Here is a 21228-nt window from a genome sequence, read left to right on the forward strand (position 1 = left end):
TCACAGATCCATTATGGTGTCCCTGGTTTTAGTTTTGCTACAAACCTAAATCTCGCTTTCTTCAAAGGTCTCCTCGATAGTCACCCCTGTGGTAAACTCTCCTTCGCTGCTGTTGGAGATGCTCACTCGGGGATTGTGCCTCTGTGTGGGGCTGAGCTCCACACTGCAGTCTGTTCTCTGCGCACTCTGAGGCTGAATCACCTCCAAGGAAAGACAATTATTGCTCAAATGCAGCTTCTTCTGACATCTCCCCAGAAACTTGAGATCTTCCCCCAGAGAGCACGGTATGCAGATAAAGGGGTAAGCCAGCTGAAAATGGGACCACTGCCTCCGCAGTTCAGCTTTCACCTGGAAAAGAAGGAAAGCAATGAGAGCAATGGTGCTTTTGGTACAGACTGCAGCAGGTGAAGCAAATGCTGCACTGACTGTGCTGCAGCATTCAGTATATACATAACAGAGCAGCCAGTGAAATGTGCCCTTATACATTCTCTGGAGAAGTGCAGGCACGCCATGAAGAGCTAGGTCACCCTACAGCAGGACTGCACAACTTTGGCCCTCCTGGGGATGTTGGCCTACAACTTCCATCATCACTAACTATTGGCCACTGAGAGGCTGAGGATGATGGGAGCTGCAATCCAAAAACAGCTAGAGGGCTGTCCTACCCTACAGGCAGGCAGAAGTCCCGACTGCCAGGGAAGCAGAAATATGCCGCACTGTGTAGTTCATGGCATGAAGCACAGTCTTGGAGGTCTCTGCCCAATTACGTGTTTAGCATAATACATTCACAATTGTTGCCCACACTTCAGGCATTTCTTGCAGTGGATTGTCTCTGTGTCTTTCCCCCTTATTGCCATATTATATTCCTGTACAGTTCATTGTGCTGTGCAGAAGTCAGCATCAAGAAGAATCCCAACTCGGTATTTCGATAGCGTACACACTTATGCATAATTATATCTGAAAGACCTTAGATATAAAACAGAAGTGGCCAGCCTGAGGCTCTCCAGCTGCTGCTGGATTACAAGTTAACTCTCCTCATTGCCAGCTGCAGTTTATTGATCAGGCCAAAGTCTATTGAGTCCAGCATCCTGTTTCTCACAGTGCACAACGAGATGACTCTGGGAAGCCCACAAGTAGAATAGGAGAACAATAGCTCTTCCCTGATGTCGTTCCCCACAACTGATATTCAGGGCCTGAAGCAACTGCCTCTGAATCTATACATGTAGTGACCAGTCTCCCTTCCCTCTAAAGAGTTAACCGGAAGTGAACCCTATCCTGATTGACAGGCTGGTGAACTCCAGGCAATCAGCACACCAGGTGGGTGGGACCTAGAGAGTCGTTGCCAGGAAGAAGAGAGGTCTTTGTTAGAAAGAAGCTAGGTAGGAGGTGCATAGGAGGACATGTGGCCATAGAGGGGCTTGATTCTCAACTGGAGAATCAAGCTTGTTAAGTTAAAGGGAAAAGGAAGCCAAGGCTAGTGACTTTGGAAGTTTGGGGCAGGAGAAAGTGGTTTAGTAAGAGTTTGCATTAGAATCTCTATTTCCTTGGTGTGTGTGCTTTTGCATATTTCTGATACTGGTCTATTATTGTTTACCTGTAATGTAAGTAAAATAAGAAACACTAGCTTACACCCATCCTACCTAGGGCATTGCAAAGGACTCTATAAACATTTAAGTGTGTGTTAAGACAACCTATTTTTGTTGTCTAAGTATTTTTAACTGTATTTAAATGTTGAGAAAGCCTCAGATAGAAGCAATCTGTAGTAATTGAATAAAACTTTGTTTTAGTTCTTTTCTTTTTACAAGCTTCCCCGAGTTGGGTTTTAACTCAGGAAAAAGGGGGCAAAGGGGGGTTTCTCTGGTGCAAACATGTCCTCAAATGTTCAGCACCTATCAGTTTTCTCGCCATGTGTAGGCTTGCATGTGGAAGATATTTGTACTTATGCAATAACAAAATAAAGAGTTTTCCCTGGGATTCCACCCTAAGTCCAGGGAGGCTCAAGCTCTGTTGCTAAGAGGGGTGGTGGCAGCGGCAGCATTTTGAACTTAGCAATAATACAGGATAATTTTAGGAGGAGCCTAGCCAGGCAGCTCATGCAAGGATGATTCAGCATTTCTTTCCCTCACTTGAGCTTGCTCTGAGACAAAGACTTTAATCTGCTACAATACACTTGAAATGTGACAGATGCATATTGTACATTGCCTGCCATTTTTGCTGGTTACCCACTCCCCTATAAGTCTCCTTTCTGCACCTAATTTCTATTTGCTTTCCTTTTCCAGAAGTTCATCTCTTCACTGATGGTTTGGAATGTCAATGTAACAGCTGCTGTTTATAGTGGGTGGAAAGGATCCATGACAATCCTCTCCCCTCCCCTCCATTTTTGGTGTAGTTGTGCATCTGTTTCAATGCCATTCCCCTCACCCACTAAAGGGCATGAATGATCCCAGGCAATCAGAGGTCAAGTAGCGAAAATGGTGAAGTCATCACACCATGTAGAATATTGGATCTGTTGATGTGATGGTGTCATCAAAGGCACATAGTGCCCTCCCACTGCCCCCACCAGAGGTGGCCCAAAGCGTTGCAGCCCCTGAGGCGAGGTGCCAAATGCTGCCTTACCTCATGAGACTAGAGGGGGCCAGCCCCTTTCAAAACTGTGTACACTGCCTAGAGACACACACATCTGGCGGTACAGAAATATGATGATGACTAAATAAATAAAAACTGATCCTTGCAAGCTTTGAAAGTGGCTCAGGGGATGAGGAAAGTTGCCAGCAGCTTCCTCTTCTCTCATGCTGCTTGCAAGCTTTGCAAAGAATGTGAGGAGAGGCACTCTTTGTAAACTTACAAGGGTCAGATTCACTCCCAAGAGCTGCTGCAATGGCAGCAGGGAGCATCTCATCATTCTGTTGGTGCCTCAGTAATCTACTGCTTGAGACAACCGGCTCAACGTGTCTCAAGAAGGGCTGCTCTGGTCCCACTGCGAATGGAAGGGGAGAGGGAATGTCTCCCCATCATCCTGGCAAATGGCAATTGGGTCAGTGTTCATTGTCTTTTTGCACAGGCAGTTCCACTGGCTGCTAGTGCTGTGTATAAGACTTTTACCTAAATCCAGCATAAATTATGTGTAGTTGCATATGACTCTTTGGAGCAGGATATAGATGTTGATGTACATACAAATGCACAACCCATTTGAAATAACACAATATCCAGCTGCAACTGGAATGGATGTGAATGTTCACACTGTTTTCAAGTAACGGGCCAGTTTTTCACAAGTCGCTATGGAAGTTTGCTGTTTCAAGCAGAAAGCTGAAGGAGATACTGTTCCAGTATTCTCTTGCCAATTGTCCTATGGAATGTTGTAGGAGATGTAATACTTCTTTAGCCGGGGAATAACCTGCCCATAACAAAACTCTACAGACCACCAGAACACCACCCAGCACAAAGTGCAGGTTGCACTAGCTGATCCCAGAATGCCTTGGGGCATATTATGGAGCAGAGTCAGACACATTCTTAAGGCTCACTGGCTGACATAATTCAGGAAAATTACTCAAAGTTGTCCCATTGAAATTAAAAAGTCAAATCAGGCAATGTCTAATGTCAAATTAAGCAATGACTACTTTGAGGAATTTCCCTGCAAGTTCTGGGTTTTCCCCATTAATATTTATTTCTTTATCATATTTTTATACTGCCTGATATGTATATCTCTGGGCGGTGTATAAAATTTAGAATATTTAAAAGTAACAAATTAAAACACATGACAAAAACAATATAATAAAATTATTAAAACAAGTTTTTATAATTATTAAAATTAATTCTAATTAAAATCCTGAGAGAACAGGAGGGTCTTGAGGGTCTTCCTGAAAACAAACAGAGAAGGAGACGCTCTTATTTCAGCAGGGAGCGCGTTCCAAAGCCCTGGGGCAGCCATAGAGAAAGCCCGGTCCTGAGTTGCCACCAAATGAGCTGGTGGCAACCGTAACTGGACCTTTCCAGAAGATCATAACAGGCGGCAGGGATTATGACAGAGGAGGTGCTCTCTCAAATAGCCTGGACCCAAGCTGTTAAGGGCTTTATAGGTAATAACCAGCACTTTGTATTTCATCCGGAAACATAGCAGCCAGTGCAGTTCTTTTGTTTGTAACATGATTAGCAATAAGGGTATCAAAAGGTAACGTACCTCTCCATTAGAAAAACAGTATAAATATGCTACCAAAAAACCCTGAAAGAGAAATAAGGTAAAATTAGATTTGAGTGCAATTTGCTGAAGTACAATTCAACTCTGAGCATATGCCATCACAAAAACATCTGAAACCACAATGCTGTCAAATTGAACATTAATGCAATCAACTTTATCTTGTTCCAGAATGGCCTTTGTTTCACAGCAACCAGGTGGCAAGGCATAAAACCTGTATCTGTACCATTAACTGGTTTTATTTTGCTTTGACAATTTTGCTTGAGGAAGTGTCTGGCTTCCAATTTTAAACCACTAAAGTTGGTCCCATGAAATACATCATTTTCACCTAATCTGCACTTTTTACATTAGATTGCGCAAGGAAGATTGTAGTCTGAAGCTTAAGGCAAAATTCTATTCATGCCAGTATATTAATGCCTGTGAAGTTTCCACCCCACTCCACCACCACCACCCCCCCGCCCAAGGGATGTGCATCTGAGACCTCCCATGTAAATGTATACATGAAGTTTGGAAGACTGAATCATTATCCAGGCCCTTTTGAAGGGGAGAGGGCATTGCCCCAAGCCTCATAGATGGAGGGAGGCCACATCAGCCTTGACAAACAGCACGCATTTACAAATCCACTTGCCAGCTCACCAGTTGCAAGTGTCTCCCAGGCCCACACAGATCTCCTCACCAGAGGTCTCATTTCTACTGCCATTTTTGAGAAAGTAAGAAATAGCAGGAATACTTTCTGAACAACAGGAGAGGGTCTCGCCTCTCCTGATTTTACCACTTCTATTCCATATCCTGATGAAAATGCCAGTCCACCTGCTTTTCTCCTAAGCCCTCTGCCTGTGTGCTATGAAAAAAAGATCTGAGGGAAGAGAGGGGATTGGAGGTGACGACCACAAATAATGGCTGGCTAGTAAGTGAGTCAAGTCTAAATTTGTGGGTCCCTGACAAACAGTATACTCCAAGTGAAAAGAAGAGGGGTGGGGGCTCAAATGAATGTTCAACTCAAGCCCTCTCAAGGTCCCTAAAAAGTATTGATAGTTTCCAATGAAAAATACAGTCAGTTACTGCTTACTCCATATAACTTGTTCTTTGGGACCAACACACCCCAAGCAAATTTGAAACTGCATTGTAGCAGTAGTTAATCAACTGACTAAAGTATATTCAAATTAGTACAGAAGATAGAATAAAAAAAATTGAGAGGAATGGCTGTTAATAATTTCTAAATATTGAATGTTCAGAGAGTTTTCCCCTATATTGCTGCTAACTCAGCCAAATCTTACTACCGTCAGTTCCCTGAATCTCCCAGCATTCATTCAGGAGTGCTGGTCCTGTGGTAGCAAGCATTAAGTGTCTCCTTTGCTAAGCAGGGTCCACCCTGGTTTGCATTTGAACAGGAGACTACATGTGTGAGCACTGTAAAGCATTCCCCTTAGAGGATGGGGCCCTCCAGGAATAGAATCTGCCTGCTTGCATGCAGAAGGTTCCAAGTTTCCTCCCTGGCATCGCCAAGAATAGGGCTGAGAGAGACTCCTGCCTGCAACCTTGGAGAAGCTGCTGCCAGTCTGTGTAGACAATACTGAACTAGATAGACCAATGGTCTGACTCGGTATAAGGCAGCTTCCTATGTTCTTATTTGCACATTCTTGCTACCTTTGCACAATCCAGAAACTTTTCCATGTAGCTCTCTTTGAGAAATACATACGCAAGAGTGCCTCCTACTCACAAATATGTCTGGCAGAGGTGCAGTTTTCCTTATAGGCATTTGTAGAGTTCTCCCCCCATTTCAATCACCCAAATATTTTTCTCTCCCTCAAGAGTGTATTTTCATTCCCTGCCCCCAACCCTGCCACCACATTTAAGTGAAGGGTTGCTTCTCAACCTTTTCCTTTGTCTGCACCCTTGATGTTTTGCAGCAGGGACAGGGCGACAGGGCGACCCTAGATATCTAAAAGTTATCCATAGATAATTTGCAACTTTTGCACTAGACCTCAGGATTGGTGAAAAAAGCTGAAAAATGTGGGTGCCACATGTATGAAATATTTCCAAGATGCATACCCCAGGAGGTCATTCACACAATCAAAAGCTGTGTTCTACCTGGGTGCTGTGTATGCTCCCAATTTTCGGTTTTGTGGAAGCAAGGTGATAGGAGGAAAACCTGGATAGCAGTGATTGTGTGGAAGCAAAGTAGGAGAGAAAGCTACTCGGTTTTATCTCCTACCTTGTTTCCACACAATCACTTTACCCAGGTTTTCCTCTTACCTTGCTTCCACACAACTGAAGATTGGGAGCACACACAGCTACCAAACCCCTCTGGGTTTTCTGAAGGTCATGAAATATGGGCTTTAGATTAGTACATTAGCCAGGAATTTGTTATGTGAGTCAGTGGGAAATGGCAAGCATTTTCAAAAAGATTTCACAATATGGGATGGTATCTGGTAAACTTGGACTATAGAGGTTTTTCATCCTGTTTGGGGTATGTTCTGTGCCTAAGAGACAACTTATAAGGATATTATTATAGGCAAATATGAATAGAAGCATTAGCTAATTTTGTTGTATATTATATGTTTTATCCATTAAATTGTTCATCAAATGGAACTGGAACATTTAATAAAATATATATTTAAAATAGTTTTGGTTTTGGTTCCTCATTTTCCACTCTTCTTGTTTTTGTTTCCCCCTCAGCTTTGGGAAAGTGGCAGGTTGTCTGGCCTGAGTATAAGATCCATAGTAGTGCCAGGTGCATGTAGAAACAGAGACTGCAGGAGATTTGGGAGGCCCTTGGTCGCCTTATTCATTTCAGTCTTCCCTTACAGTAGATAGTAAGCCCTGAGCACCTCCATAGGTTTGGAGGCTCTTTTTTATGACTTTTTGGTTCCCCCCATGTCCTTTTTGGGAGTGGACTAGGTATCTCTGGCCTGCATAAAAGAGCCATAGCAGAGTTGGAGCTGGTCTCTTTAGCAGGTTTCCAAGACCAAGGTCCAAGGTTTCTGCACAGCTGATGATTACAACTGGAATTCTCATCAAGATATCGTTACCTGCATTTATAGGAAGGTATTTATTTATTTTCTTAATAAACTGATCTCATTCTGTTAGATAAGCCTTGTATGTAGTTTATGTATTACTAAATCACTAAGAACTGGAATACCTGGGAAAACTAATGAAATGAATTATTTAAGAGTATATTTTTCCAAGGGTACAAGATAAGTATAAGCCCAACTACTAATCCACTCTGCCACAGAAAAATGTACAGTATATTTTTCTGATTCCTTGAATAAGCCATTTGAAGAGTTATATTCCAACATTCAAAATAAAGCTCAAGGTGTCATAGGAAGACTATATCCACAGTAAAGATGGTGGTTTTGCCAAAAGATCTTCATTTACATCTAGACTAAATTACTCATGAGTAGCCCCACTAAAACTAATGACAAGTTGTTGTTGTTGTTATTAATTCAATTTCTATACCACCCTTCCAAAAATGGCTCAGGGCGGTTTACACAGAGAAATAATAAATAAATAAGATGGCTCCCTGTCCCCAAAGGGCTCACATTCTAAAAACAAACAAACACACAAGATAGACACCAGCAATAGTCACTGGAGGTACTGTGCTGGGGGTCGATAGGGCCAGTTACTCTCCCCCTGCTAAATAAAGAGAATCACCACGTTAAAAGGTGCCTCTTTGCCCAGTTAGCAGGGGATAGTTAGCTTGTCCCATTAATTTCAATGGGACTACTTATATTTAGTCTCAGTGTCAGCCCTTGTTTCTATTTATGACTCTCCCAAGGGATGCTAGCAATGCTAAATTAAGGATATGGCAGCAACATGCTCCAATCCATATATTGGGATTGGAAAGAAATCACATTTGAAATTGATGTTCCTAAAATAAATGGTATGTAAGTGCATACCTCCAACATGTCCCTATTATCCCATTCAGGTGAATGGGAAAATAGGGGCATGTTGGCAGGTATGGTGTATCAGTGCAGTGTTGCAAAATCTAGTATTGCATTATCATTCTAGGTGAATTATAATGGGGAAGGACTGGTTTAGCAAAAGTTTAGAATGGAAACAATACCATATGAAAGTTCTCTTGAATTGCTTATTGTGTTGACCTCACTTTAAAGAATAGATAGGGCAGTTTCACATGTCCATTGCATCCCATTGAGTGTTACATGTCAACCCACCCCATCCTGTTTGCAGCCAGAGTTACCAACTTCCTACCGACGTCAGCAAGCCAACTTCAGTCCTTTGTTACAATTCCCAGGCTGAAATTGACAAGTCGCTAAGAGGTTAGTAACTGGCTGCAAACGGAACTTGAGTGGGTTCAGACATCATGCCTATGTATGACATCACTTACTGACTTGGTGCTAGTTGTGTGAAGCTGCCTACAGTTTCTTTCTACTAACCATATGGAAAACCATACTTCTACTAACCATTATGGTAGTTATTCTTTCTCCTAACCGTAATTTTTGTTAATCTCACCTTGAATCTATTTTAATATACCAAGAGGCACCTGAATTAGGAACATTGAGAGACGTAGAATTATGGGCATGTTTTAATTTAGGGAGTAGGATAAGAATAGCTGGAGCACTGCCCCTATTTTTTCAATATCTCTAAACTTGACATATGATAAACACCTTAAGGCAAGGATTCCCAATCTTGGGTCCCCAGAAGTTGTTGGACTACAGCTCCCATCATCCCCTAGTCATAATGGCCACTTCATCTGAGGATTATGGGCATTGTAGTCCAAAAAAGATCTGGGACCCAAGCTTGGAAACCCCTGCTTTAAGCCAATGATTTGGAGAGATTAGAAAAAGCCTAATGGTATAGGGTTAACTGTAAACATTTGATAAGGAACATTTATAAAATGAATGAAATGAAACGAAATTCAGTCCTGCTGACTGAGCAAAGGGGCACCTTTTAAAAGTGGAGAGTCACTTTATTTAGCAGGGGCGAAGCAACTGGCCCTATCCATCCCCAGCACAGCATCCCTCCAGTGGCTGTTGCTGCTGTCTATCCTATATTTCTTTTTCAGATTTTTAACCCCTTTGGGGAGAGGGAGCCATTTTATTTATTTATGTAATATATTTATGTAAATCACTTTGGGAACTTCTGTTGAAAAGCACTATATAAATATTCATAGTATTAGTAACAGTAGTAGAATATCAAAGGAAATGGGAGAAAGTACTGAGTATAATAATTTCACAAAATGCGTGGAAATTTTTCTGGTTGAGTGTTCCTTCCAAATTAATTTGCATACACTTTAAATATTTTTGTAAACAAAATGTTTAAATGCCAGTTCTATTTCACCTTCTGAATTTACAAATATATATTTAAAGACTGGTTCAGCCAAGTGTTGCAGATGTAGCTTCTCTTCAGTGGATTTTATTCATTGTTGGTGGCAATGCCAAATATTACAAATATATGGGAAGGCAATAATTCAAATCATTGAAGACATTGCTGGTTATTAATTACCATTAGACCCATTAACCATTCTTCTTTGTGACTTGAAGGGAAAGGCAGAGATATGTGACCATTAATTTATTATAAATCCTTTGCATGCAGCCAGAATGAACTTGGCAGTAAATTGGGGAAAGACTGCTGCTCCTAAGTTGAAAGTTGTTTGGAAAAGATCTGGCAAATAGTTGAAATGACAAAATTGACGAATTATTTTAGAACTAACTAATGAGGGATGCCAAATATATAATAACTTTGTGAAGCACTGAGTGCTGTTTGTTCAACAATGGAATGAGAAGTTTAATGATCATATTAAATTATCATTAATACTAGCCCTATCCATTCCCAGCACAACATCCCTCCAGTGGCTGAATATGTTTAACATATTCAATAACATATCTTATGTTTCTTTTTTAGATTGTGAGTCCTTTGAGGACAGAGAGCCATTTTATTTTATTTATGACTCTGTGAACTGCTTTAGGAATTTTGGTTGAAATGTGGTATATAAATATTCGTCATATTCATAATATTCAGCCATATAGTCTCTTTTCTTTATTAGAAAATACTAGGTTGGTTTTTCCCCATTGTTTTTTCTTTTCCTGTGGTTTTGGTATGACAATTCTATCCTTTTTTCAAATGTGTTTTGTGAAATTGATAATATACTTACCAGGGGCGTAGAAAGGTTGGAGTGGGGGCCCAGAGACAAGATTTTAAAATAGGCCCCTCATCACTGAAGAGAGTGTGTGTGTGTGTGTGTGTGTATGTGTGTATATATATATTCTCCTATGTGCCACAATAGAACATCATCCTAAATTATTTTTTAAAAGCTTTTGTAAATTGTGGACGATGCAAGTCATTTAATTGTACTAGAGAAAGACACGCTGTTCTGGTAGCTCCAGGTCTTAACACTCACATCAATTTCAGAGGATGAATACAACTGACGGAAGCCCGGGCGGGTGCGCGGCTGGGGGAGTCAGTCATGTGACTTGCCTCTTCCCCCCCCAAGGCAGTGGGCCCCCAGACAACTGTTTTCCCTTGCCCTATTATAGTTACGCCCCTGATACATACTGGAAGACAAAACAACACATAATTTTCTCTACATTGGAAGACTTACATGAAAGGAGTTGATTGGCAGCTGAATGAATTGTTTTATATGCCTGGCAAGACCTTCGACTTGTTCATCAGGGGTGAAGGTGAAAATAATTTCCTGAATTCCAAGCAACAGTATTAGCAAGCAGGTTGATCTTGCCAATCTTAAACAAACAAAAAACAAATAGAACTGTAATTCTTGTACCCCTGAGGTGAAACTCATTATTAAAACCCAATGGAATCATTATAATTTTGGGTCACTTGCTTGTGGAATATGTTTGGTGCTAGTATTCAGAAGTATCATACTCCCATTTATACATCCGTTTCTAAAATCTTTGTATATTTTTAAATTGATGGTCTATACATCGTTTTTAAAGTCCCAGGGGCCTAAAATGAGGGGGATGGCAGGAGAGAAGAGGATCTCTGCTAACTGCATTGTAGGCATTGCCTCTACACATAACACAGCTTGAACGGATGCATATTTGTACAGAAAACACTTCCTTAATGGAAAAAGCATGCAGACCTCATGGAGATTAACTATTGTATGGCATTGGACAGGTGGGGAATCACATGATTAAATGCTGTTTCATACAAACATAGAAAACTGGCATGTGGGAGAAAAGGATTTGAGTCTAGCCTTCTCCCTGACATACATGCTAGTCTTTGATGAATAAGTCAGTTCCAAGGATAACAGGATCACCCATTACCCAGGATCACCCAGGATTTTTCAATTACCGTAGAGAAGAAAACATCTCCTGCTATAAGGCCATTGGGGGTGGGGGAGAAACCTTAAATATTATAGATAGTGACCCACATGATGCACCTTGTTATGCCTCTGTAACTAAGCTGAGCAGCCCCAATGTTGATCTGAATGAGTGCCTGTGTAAACAGCAATACCACTGGTTTCTCTTTGTTGTGAAATAGGAAATCAGTGATAGCACTGCTTGCACAACTGCTCATTCAGAACAGCGTTGGGGCTGCTAAGGAGTCCACATCAGCCCTGGGATGCAGTGTCATGGAGGTGTAACACTGTGCATCTTGTGAGCCAGTGTCTGAAACATTCAAAATACTGAAGTAATTTAATCATCATTTTTGGACATCCCTTTTGTGCAATTATAAAATTATTCACAATTATACACAAATTCAATGCAATTAAATGCAAGTTCAACCCATGCACAGCCACAGGACAGGTGACTATTTACCCCCCTGTAAACTACACTCTCCTTTCAAAGTTTTGCATTCATTCATACTTCTCTGCTTATTTTAACTTAATTAGAAGAAAGGAAATATACAGGTAACGGAATCACAGTGTGTGGTAATGGAAGTCATTTGATAAATAATTAATAGAAAAACAAGCAGGTAAATTTTGAAGCACATGTATTTGCTTCAGTGTTTAACATTTATTTAACATTAAAATATTAGTTAAAGCTTGGAATACTGCATTTGGAAAATTACTATACCACAGTTTGGATCAAGTTTACATGATGGATATTAAAAAAAAATAAAATGGTAATGGTTTCTGAAATCAGTGCCAAAGTCTGCAATTTTTGAACTTGCTGCTCCTCCACCTGACACTGATTTTCCAACGGGTGAAGGAAAAATCATTCCACTTCTGACATATTTTCAAAGAAAAGAAACTTCCATGTCTGACTTAGATATGAAAACTATGTGACCAGTGTCAAGCAAGGGTGCAGCTATAACTGAGTGGATGGGCTCAAAGAACCCAGGCCCCCCAGCTCCACCCCTTCCCTATTTTCTTCATTAACTACCTCACTCTGAGGGGTCTCTGGGGAGAGGGGTGAACACAGGCCCCCTCTCCTCTAGCTACGCCCCTGGTGTCAAGCAGCTGGACCAGTCATTAATCTTCCTGGCAAATGCTGTCTTTTCTTGTGGCCCTCCCTTGTTATTACATTTATCCTGCTCGGGCCTCATAATATTTCTGCTAACCCTATGCAGAGCTCTTTATCCGACTGCATTCATTTATTCCTGGCCATGAAGAATAATGGTTTTCACATATACATATACATACTATTACATTACATTAACAAACTCATATTTATGCTCCCAGGAAAGCCACTCCTTCCCCTCAGCTCCCAAAATGCCTTCAAGGGGATGCAGAATTACATCCAGCTGCCAAGGTGGTGGCTCCTCCTTTGTTAGTGTGGAAAAGCCAGTTGCTATCAAGGCTGAATAGGCATGTTGGAGATCCACTGTGACTGGCCTTGGGTGGGAATTTGTTTTCACCTACTCCATGCTGAGGAGTTTATTGTGGGCATTGTGATCTTAATTGTAGATGCCTTTAGAGTAGCCTATGGTCACAAAGGCAGGTGAGTATGGGAACAGGAAAATCACCACATCATCATCACTGATGAGCAAACAGAGGTGGTGATATAGTGAAAGGGGATCTTCATAGCACAGTCTCTCAGGGCTTTGTTAACCAGGAGTGCCTGGGAATAAACAATCTCCCTTTGGGGATTGCTTGTCCCACCCACTCAGAGTTATATGGCATGCGGCTGGTGAAGCACCCAAACCTGCCTTAATATGTCCAATTCTGTGGCTTGAGGAGTGGGTAGCAGGCAGAAAACTGTTGCTCTTCTTGGGCCCTGTTCACTTGACCAAGAAAGGGAGTGGCAGCAATTGCCAAGGCAGATTCTGCCTTAGTCATAGATATCTTCTCCCACTGGATAGATAATTGACCCAGGATAATTGACATTGCAGATGATTAAAAAGTTGATTAATAAAGTTGTGGCCCAAATTTTAATCTGTACAATCCGCACAATTCATTTGGAAGTCTGGGTGTAACTATTTAGAAACACAAGGCTATTATGCCGCACTAATAATAATAATAATAATAATAATAATAATTCGATTTCTATACCGCCCTTCCAAAAATGGCTCAGGGCGGTTTACACAGAGAAATAACAAACAAATAAGATGGCTCCCTGTCCCCAAAGGGCTCACATTCTAAAAAGAAACATAAGACACACACCAGCAACAGTCACTGGAAGTACTGTGCTGGGGGTGGATGGGGCCAGTTACTCTCCCCCTGCTAAATAAAGAGAATCACCATGGTAAAAGGTGCCTCTTTGCCCAGTTAGCAGGGGTAACTGCTAACTATAAATAACTATAAATTATACTTACAAATAGGCCTACTGTAGTTCAATGCAGAATACTGGCTATGGTCTTGTGATTGGTGGGAAAATATAGAAGACTAACCACTTTCTGTTGACTGTGCATGGAGCAAGCTCAAGCTACACAGGAAGCTGATTTCATTACTGTGGAAAATGATTCCGTTACCATGTATTTTTGAGATACACTAAAAATATATAATGAATGCAAGTATTGTGGCAAGTTAGGTCATGAAATTAAGTCAGCCCAAACACAGCATTCATCCACCGGCTGCTGGTGCTGGTGTCTACCCTGTGCTTCTTTTTAGATTGTGTGCCCTTTTGGGACAGAGAACCATCTTATATCTTTTTCTATGTAAACTGCATTGTGGATTGTTCTTGCTGAAAAGTGGTATATAAATATTCATAACAACTGTCTTTACTTACAATGATTTTGTTTTTTCTTTGCACTGGTTACTCTTTTTAAAAACTTTAGGCATTTTTATTAGTAATGATATCACTTGTTAATTATTTACAGTACATAGTGCTCACCCCTTCTAGTTAATTTTTTAAAAAATGGCTAATGGGAGCATCATAAAACATTAAGCGTCCTCTTTAGGATTCATCATACAGATTCAGTGTAACTTACTTATTTCTTTTTACTATCTATATGTTAATAAGTTGTTTCTTTGATCAAAGAAACAACTTATTAACATATAATGGGGCTGTTCACATGACCATGCTCACGGCCGTGGCGGGGGGGAAGGCAGAGTTCAACCTACCCTCCCCCAGATGATTGTGTGCAGCCCCTGTGGCACAAGCCAAGCCACACACCCACACACCCAAGCTGCCGGGAGCAGCACGGGTAAACAAAGGCCAGGACTCATTATCCTGGCCTCCGAGTATCCCATAGAGCACCGCGTGCTGAGTGCAATGCACTAGGTGAATCCCCCAAGGGACAGGTGGTCTAGGCGCCCATCTCTGTGTCAGCGCGAGCTGCAGGCATAGGTGTTTATATGCCAATGCCAGAAGCCTCTGAGCCAAGATGGGAGACCTGGAGTGGTTGGTTGCTAATGAAAACATAGATATAGTGGGCATAAGGGAAACCTGGAATGGTGAGAACCAGTGGGACCCTGTTATTCCTGGATATAAATTATACAGAAAGGACAGGTAGGGAAGGATTGGGGGTAGAGTAGCACTGTATATTAAAGAAGGGATAGAATCCAACATGTGAGAAAACCTGGGAGGACCAGAGTCCTCCACAGAATCATTATGGTTGATAATACGAAGACTGAAAGGAAATGTGTTATGAAGGACGTGCTATTGCCCTCCAGATCAAAATGCTGACAGTGACCTGGAGTTGGAGAAACAAATTAGAGAGGCATCAAAGGGAGACAGAGCTGTAACTATAGGTGACTTCAATTACCCTCACATAGACTGGGAAAATTTGCATGTGGATCTTGACAGAGAAGCCAGATTTCTAGACATGGCTAAATGCCTGTGCCTTAGAACAGTTGGTCACAGAAGCAACCAGAGAGAAGCCGACCTTGGACTTAATCCTGAGTGGTGCCCAGGACCTGGTGTGAGATGTTAGAGTTGTAGAACCACTGGGTAACAGTGACCCTAGTCACTGAAATCCAATTAAATTTATTTGCGAGTGAAGTATTGCCAAGAAAGTCCAACACAGATGCATTGGACTTCAGAAGAAGAAACTTCTCAGAAATGAGGGCTCTGGTTAAAAGGAAGCTGAAAGGGAAAGTCAGGATGGTCGAATCACTCCAGAAAGCCTGGAACTTATTTAGAACTACAATAATAGCAGTTCAGTTGGAATGTATACCAAGTTCAGGAGGATGCCAGCATGGCTAGCAAGTAGAGTCAGGGAAGCTATAAAAGGGAAGTCTTCCTTCAGAAAATGGAAGTCCTGCCCAAATGAGGAGAACAGAAAGGAACATAAACTCTTGCAAAACAGACAATAAAGGATGCAAAAAGAGTGTCTGAGGAGCATATAGCTATTTTTTTTAAAGTCCACTCAGTTAATTTTAGATTCCGCTCAGGATCTAATCAGGAAGGCACCACGCTGAATGTACGTGCACACACACTGCTTTGATACTGCTGCCCAGAACAAAATTCATTCAGCACACAGATGAAAAAATTAGAGAGAACACTGAGCTAGAAGTGTCAAGGGGAATAACAAAAATTTATTTAAATATATTGGAAGCAGAAAACCTGCTGGACCCTTAGATGATGAGGGCGTGAAAGTGCTTATTGTGGAGGATAAGCAGATTTCAGAGAAGCTGAATGAGTTCTTTGCATCTGTCTTCACAATGGAGGAAATTGGCCTTATACCCTCTCCAGAATTGAGCTTTTAAGATTTAGTGGCTGAAGAACTGGGCCCATTTGAGGTGATATGGGAAGATGTTCTAAACTGTCTTGAAAAACTAAAAATTAACAAATTAACAGGGCCAGATGGTAACCACCCAAGAGTTCTATAGGAATGCACAACGCTAAATTGCTGATCTCCTAGCAAAAAATATGTAACTTGTCCCTACAATTAGGCTCTGTACCAGAGGACTGGAAAGTAGCTAATGTAACTCCTATTTTCAAAAAGGGATCCAGGGAGAATCTGGAAAATTACAGGCCAATTAGCTTAACTTCTGTGCTGGGCAAATTGATGGGATGTATACTTAAGGACAAAACTGTTAAACAGATAGAAGAACAGACCTTGCTGAAGAAGAACCAGCAGGGCTTCTGCAACAGCAAGTCCTGCCTCACTAACCTTTTAGAGTTCTTTGAGGCATGTCAACAGGCATGTGGATAAAGGTGATCCAGTTGACACAGTATACTTGGACTTCCAAAAAGCTTTTGACAAAATTCCCCACCAAAGGCTCTTGAGTAATCTTAGTAGTCATGGGATAAGGGGCCAGGTTCATGTGTGGATTGGTAACTGGTTGAAGGACAGGAAACAGAGGTTAGGAATAAATGGATAGTTTTTACAATGGAGGGAAGTAAGACGTACGGTCCCCCAGGGCCCAGTGCTCTTTAACTTGTTCATGAATGATCTAGAAGTTGGGGTAACCAGTGAAGCAGCCAAATTTGCAGATGACACTCAACTATTTAGGGTAGTAAAATTATTTAGGATAGTAAAAAAAAATTGGGCAGTAAAACAGATTGTGTGGAGCTCCAAAAGGATCTCTCCAAACTGGGTGAGTGGGCGACAAAATGGCAAATGCAGTTCAATGTAAGCAAGTGTTAATTGATGCACATTGGGGCAAAAAAAACCCAACTTCACATATACACGGATGGGATCTTAGTTGTCAGTGACTGACCAGGAGAGAGTTCTTGCAGTCGTGGTGAGCAGCTCATTGAAAGTGTTGACACTGTGTGCGGCAACTGTGAAAAAGGCAAATTCCATGCTAGGGATAATTAGGAAGAGTATTGGAAATAAAAATTCTAATATTATAATGCCCTTACACAAATATATGGTGCAGCCATATTTGGAGTACTGCATACAGTTTGGGTCATCGCATCTTAAGAAGGATATTGTAGACATGTAGAAGAGGGCAACCCGGATGATCAGGAGCCTGCAACATCTTCATTATGAGACAAGGCTAGAGTATCTGGGGCTCTTTAGTTTCAAAAAGAGGGAACTTTTGAGCAATTATAGTCCTGTCTCCAACCTCCCATGGTTGGGCAAGGTGATTAAGAGGGTGGTGGCGTCTCAGCTCCAGGCTGTCTTGGAGGAAGCGGATTATCTGGACCCATTTCAAACTGGCTTTTGGGCAGGCTATAGGTCTGAGATTACCTTGGTTGCCCTGTTGGATTATCTCCAATTAGGAATTGACAGTGGGAGCATGACTTGATTGATCCTTTTGGATCTCTTGGTGGCTTTCAATACCATCACCCATGGTATCCTGAAGGGGTTGGGAGTGGGTGGCACAGCTCTGCAGTGGTTCCGCTCCTATCTCTTGAAGATATCATATTACACCCATTTTAAAAGAATTACACTGGCTGCCAATAGGTTTCCGGGAGAAATACAAAGTACTGGTTATTACCTACAAAGCCCCAAACAGCTTGGGTCTGAGGTATTTAAGAGAGCACCTTCTTGTTCTTCATCAACTTCATCACCTGTTAAGATCATCTGGGGAGGTCTGGTCGCGGTTGCCACCACAATTCAGTTGGTGGCAACTCGAAGCCGGGCCTTTTCTAGAGTTGCCCCAAGCTGCTGGAATGCACTTCCTAATGAAATTAGATTTCCCCCGTCTCTGAAATTTATTTATTTATTTATTTGCGGCTCCATCCCCTGAGGGGGAATATCTTACAGTGCCCACACTTCGAGTCTCCCTTTCATATGCAACCAGGGCAGACCCTGCTTAGCTTAAGGGGACAAGTCATGCTTGCTACCACAAGACCAGCTCTCTTCCCTACTTGCGTCTCTGAGTGGCTTACAATTAAGAAGGACCTAAAAACATACCGTTTAGTCAGGCTTTTAGTTTATAGTTTTAAAGCTTTGGTTTTAGAGTTTTTATTGTATTTTAAATTTTTAAATTATCTTAATGTTTTAATTGGTTTTATACTGTGAACCGCCCAGGGACCTTTTGGTATTGAGTGGTTTATAAATGTACTAGATAAAATAAATACAATAAAAACTACGGGGAGGAATGCTAGAGGTGTAAAAACTTATGCATGGAGTAGAGAGAGTGGACAGAGAGAAAAATTTCTCCCTTTCTCACAACACTGGAACCAGGAATCATCCCATGAAACTGAAGGCCGAGAAATTTAGGACTGACAAAAAGAAGTACTTTTTCACACAGCACATAATTAACCTGTGGAATTATCTGCCATGGGACGTGGTGATAGCCACTAGCTTGGATGGCTTTAAAAGGGGCTTATAGAAAGTCATGGAGGACAGGTCTATCAGACTATAGGCCTCAGAGACAAGATTTTTAGACAGCCTCTCAATACCAGTTGCAGGAGAGCAACAGCAAGTAAGTGGGCATGCTCTCGCCTACTGCTGTGGGCTTCTCAGAGGCATCTGGTGGGCCACTGTTTGAAACAGGATGCTGAACTAGATGGTAGAGCTGTGAATGGAACCATTTTGGCACTCCTTTCCTGGAGTGCTGAACTGAGCCGATCAGCCAGCTTTCAAGCTGGTTCGAAAGGTGGGGGGCCACTTTAAGGGACAGGGAAGGCTCTTCCTACGTGTCCCTCCCTGTCCTACTGCTCCCCCCCCCACCCCAGTGCTTCCTTAAACCACGTGGGCGCAGGACTGCAGCTCCCTCCTTGCAGCCCTGTTCAGTGTTGCCATGCTCATGGCTGATGCACATGCACATGGCATGCAGGCACACATGTGTCAGCCATGAGCGTGGCAATGCTGGTGATGCTGAACAGGGCTGCAAGCAGGGAGCTGTAGTCCCAAGCCCACATGATTTAAGCGAGCTCCAAAGAAGGAAAAGTGGTGGGGAATGGTAGGAAGAATCTTCCCTGCCCCTTAAAGTGACTGCCCCCCATCCTCCAGGGAATGCCTGTAACCGGTTCCGTGCACATCCCTATTAGATAGCCCCTGATTCTGATCCAGCATTACTGTTCTTATGTTAATGAATGCTGTATTTTTGTTAAACATTTCAGACTTCTTGGCTGATAATGCAGCCAAAGCACAGGTTAAGCATGCATGAATGATTGAGCTTCAGTCATTTCTCCACAAAATTTCTCTATACCAGCTTGTCAGTTTACCCTTTTCCTCTTCTTCTTCCGCCATCTCTATGTCTCTATTTTCACGGAATGTTCCTTATCAGAATGTTTCTTCATGGGCAACAGTCCAATATGCAAGTCCTCACTTGCAGACCAAAGAGGAGTTATAATCTCACTCAGCATTAGGCCCCAGTGGGTGTATGCTGTATGTGCATGTAGCAAAATTGATGATGTCACATGTGATGATTGCACAATTGTTATGTTTCTCCCTACATGCAGAAATCCAGACATTTGAGTTAGCCCTAAGTTATAAGAACTCATTCCAACCAGCTATTCAGAATGAACTGGAATGCAATCAACAGAGCATACTGTCCCTTCCTTAACCTCAAGACTGGTATTCATTTTAAAGCAATTTCTTCTCTGCAAGTTTGATTTTTAAAAAATATTTTCTTCCTTGCAGTTTTGACTGCAAATGATTATCAAATTCCGTTGCCAGTTTACAAGAGAACTACTGTTACTGCAGAAGGTTAAGTAGATTAGTACAAACCCGAGAATTTCATACCTACCTGAATTTGTAATCACGAAAGCTCATTTGCCAGGCTTTAAATTTTGAAAGTAACAGTTTTAGAAGTTTTAGGAAGATACAGAAGTTAACCTTTAGAGAAAGCACAGCTTGGTTAGTTACAGTAAATGCAATTAATGTCTTTCAGCCTATCCACCTGTAAATACTATTGACAGGAAAGTGCTAGTAATGGAACAATGATGAGCAATGCACTTAAAGAAGCAATTTAGCCCCTGAATACAGAAGTGGTTTTATAAGGTGTGTGTTTCTTAAATCCATAAGGAAGACAACTTTTGCTGCCACTGCCCTGTCACATTCTGTGGTGTGTGTGTGTGTGTGTGTGTGTGTGTAGTGAGCATTGGGAGTGGGTGTGGGTGGGAAAGGTTTGTAGCCTTTCCTCTGCAGCCCAACAGAATAGGGAAGGTACTGCTCTCTCACACACAGAGTAGACCACTGAATGTGACCACCTTGTATCTATCTCTCACTTGCTAGTGAGAAGAGCAGAAAAGCAACAGAAGTGCTTCAGTCTTCCCTCACTTCTTGCTTTTCTCCAAACATTCCTTGCCACCCCAACACCCAGTGGGGTTTCAAATGCATATTTACACGTGTGTTGAACTTCACCAGAGGACATCTGTGGTGTGGAAGAGGACTATGGAGTAAGGAAGTTGGTGTAAAGAAGTTGGCAGAATAGGCCATAGGTAACCATTTTCCTCACAATTTCTTTGTTCTGCATTCCCTTCCGCAGCTGTTGACAGCTTTTTGAGTGTGTTTGTGTTTAAGATGTAACTCCGCCATTAGCTGTATACTGTCAGCATAAGAAGTGCCCACCCTGGTGCTCAGGGGCTTAGTGAAGGGGTGAGCTGCAAAGGTTTTGCCTTTAGACTTATTCATACTGGTATATATATCACCTGACAACATATTAGTTGATGTCTTGCCTCATCCTTGCAGCTGAGTTTTGTACTTTGAAAACCTGGAGCTCAATGAACAAACTTCCTCCATGAAAGTTGCATGGCTGAGGTGATGAGAAACCAACTTCTGTGTTCAATTATGATGGCTGTTTCATGTGGATAAGTCATCATTTGATACTGAGTTACAACAGGCATATGTGAACTTCCCTGTGTTTTAAGCACCAATGCCCCAGATCT

The 21228-nt window shown here is 41.9% G+C and overlaps 1 protein-coding gene across 2 annotated transcripts in view; it reads right to left on the reverse strand.

Moving 5' to 3' along the window:
* Positions 1 to 21228, reverse strand: part of GLP2R (glucagon like peptide 2 receptor) — a 56709-nt gene that overhangs the window by 4056 nt on the left and 31425 nt on the right. For both annotated transcript variants that reach the window (XM_053289068.1, XM_053289067.1), the window contains 4 exons: positions 20088 to 20176; positions 10752 to 10890; positions 4175 to 4216; positions 46 to 348 (listed from right to left, as the gene is read on the reverse strand). In XM_053289068.1, the coding sequence (XP_053145043.1) occupies positions 46 to 348; positions 4175 to 4216; positions 10752 to 10890; positions 20088 to 20176 (573 nt within the window). The remainder of the gene's footprint in view (positions 1 to 45; positions 349 to 4174; positions 4217 to 10751; positions 10891 to 20087; positions 20177 to 21228) is intronic.

The sequence above is a fragment of the Hemicordylus capensis genome, chromosome 2 (genome assembly GCF_027244095.1).
Source record: "Hemicordylus capensis ecotype Gifberg chromosome 2, rHemCap1.1.pri, whole genome shotgun sequence".
Classification (NCBI taxonomy): Eukaryota; Metazoa; Chordata; class Lepidosauria; order Squamata; family Cordylidae; genus Hemicordylus; species Hemicordylus capensis.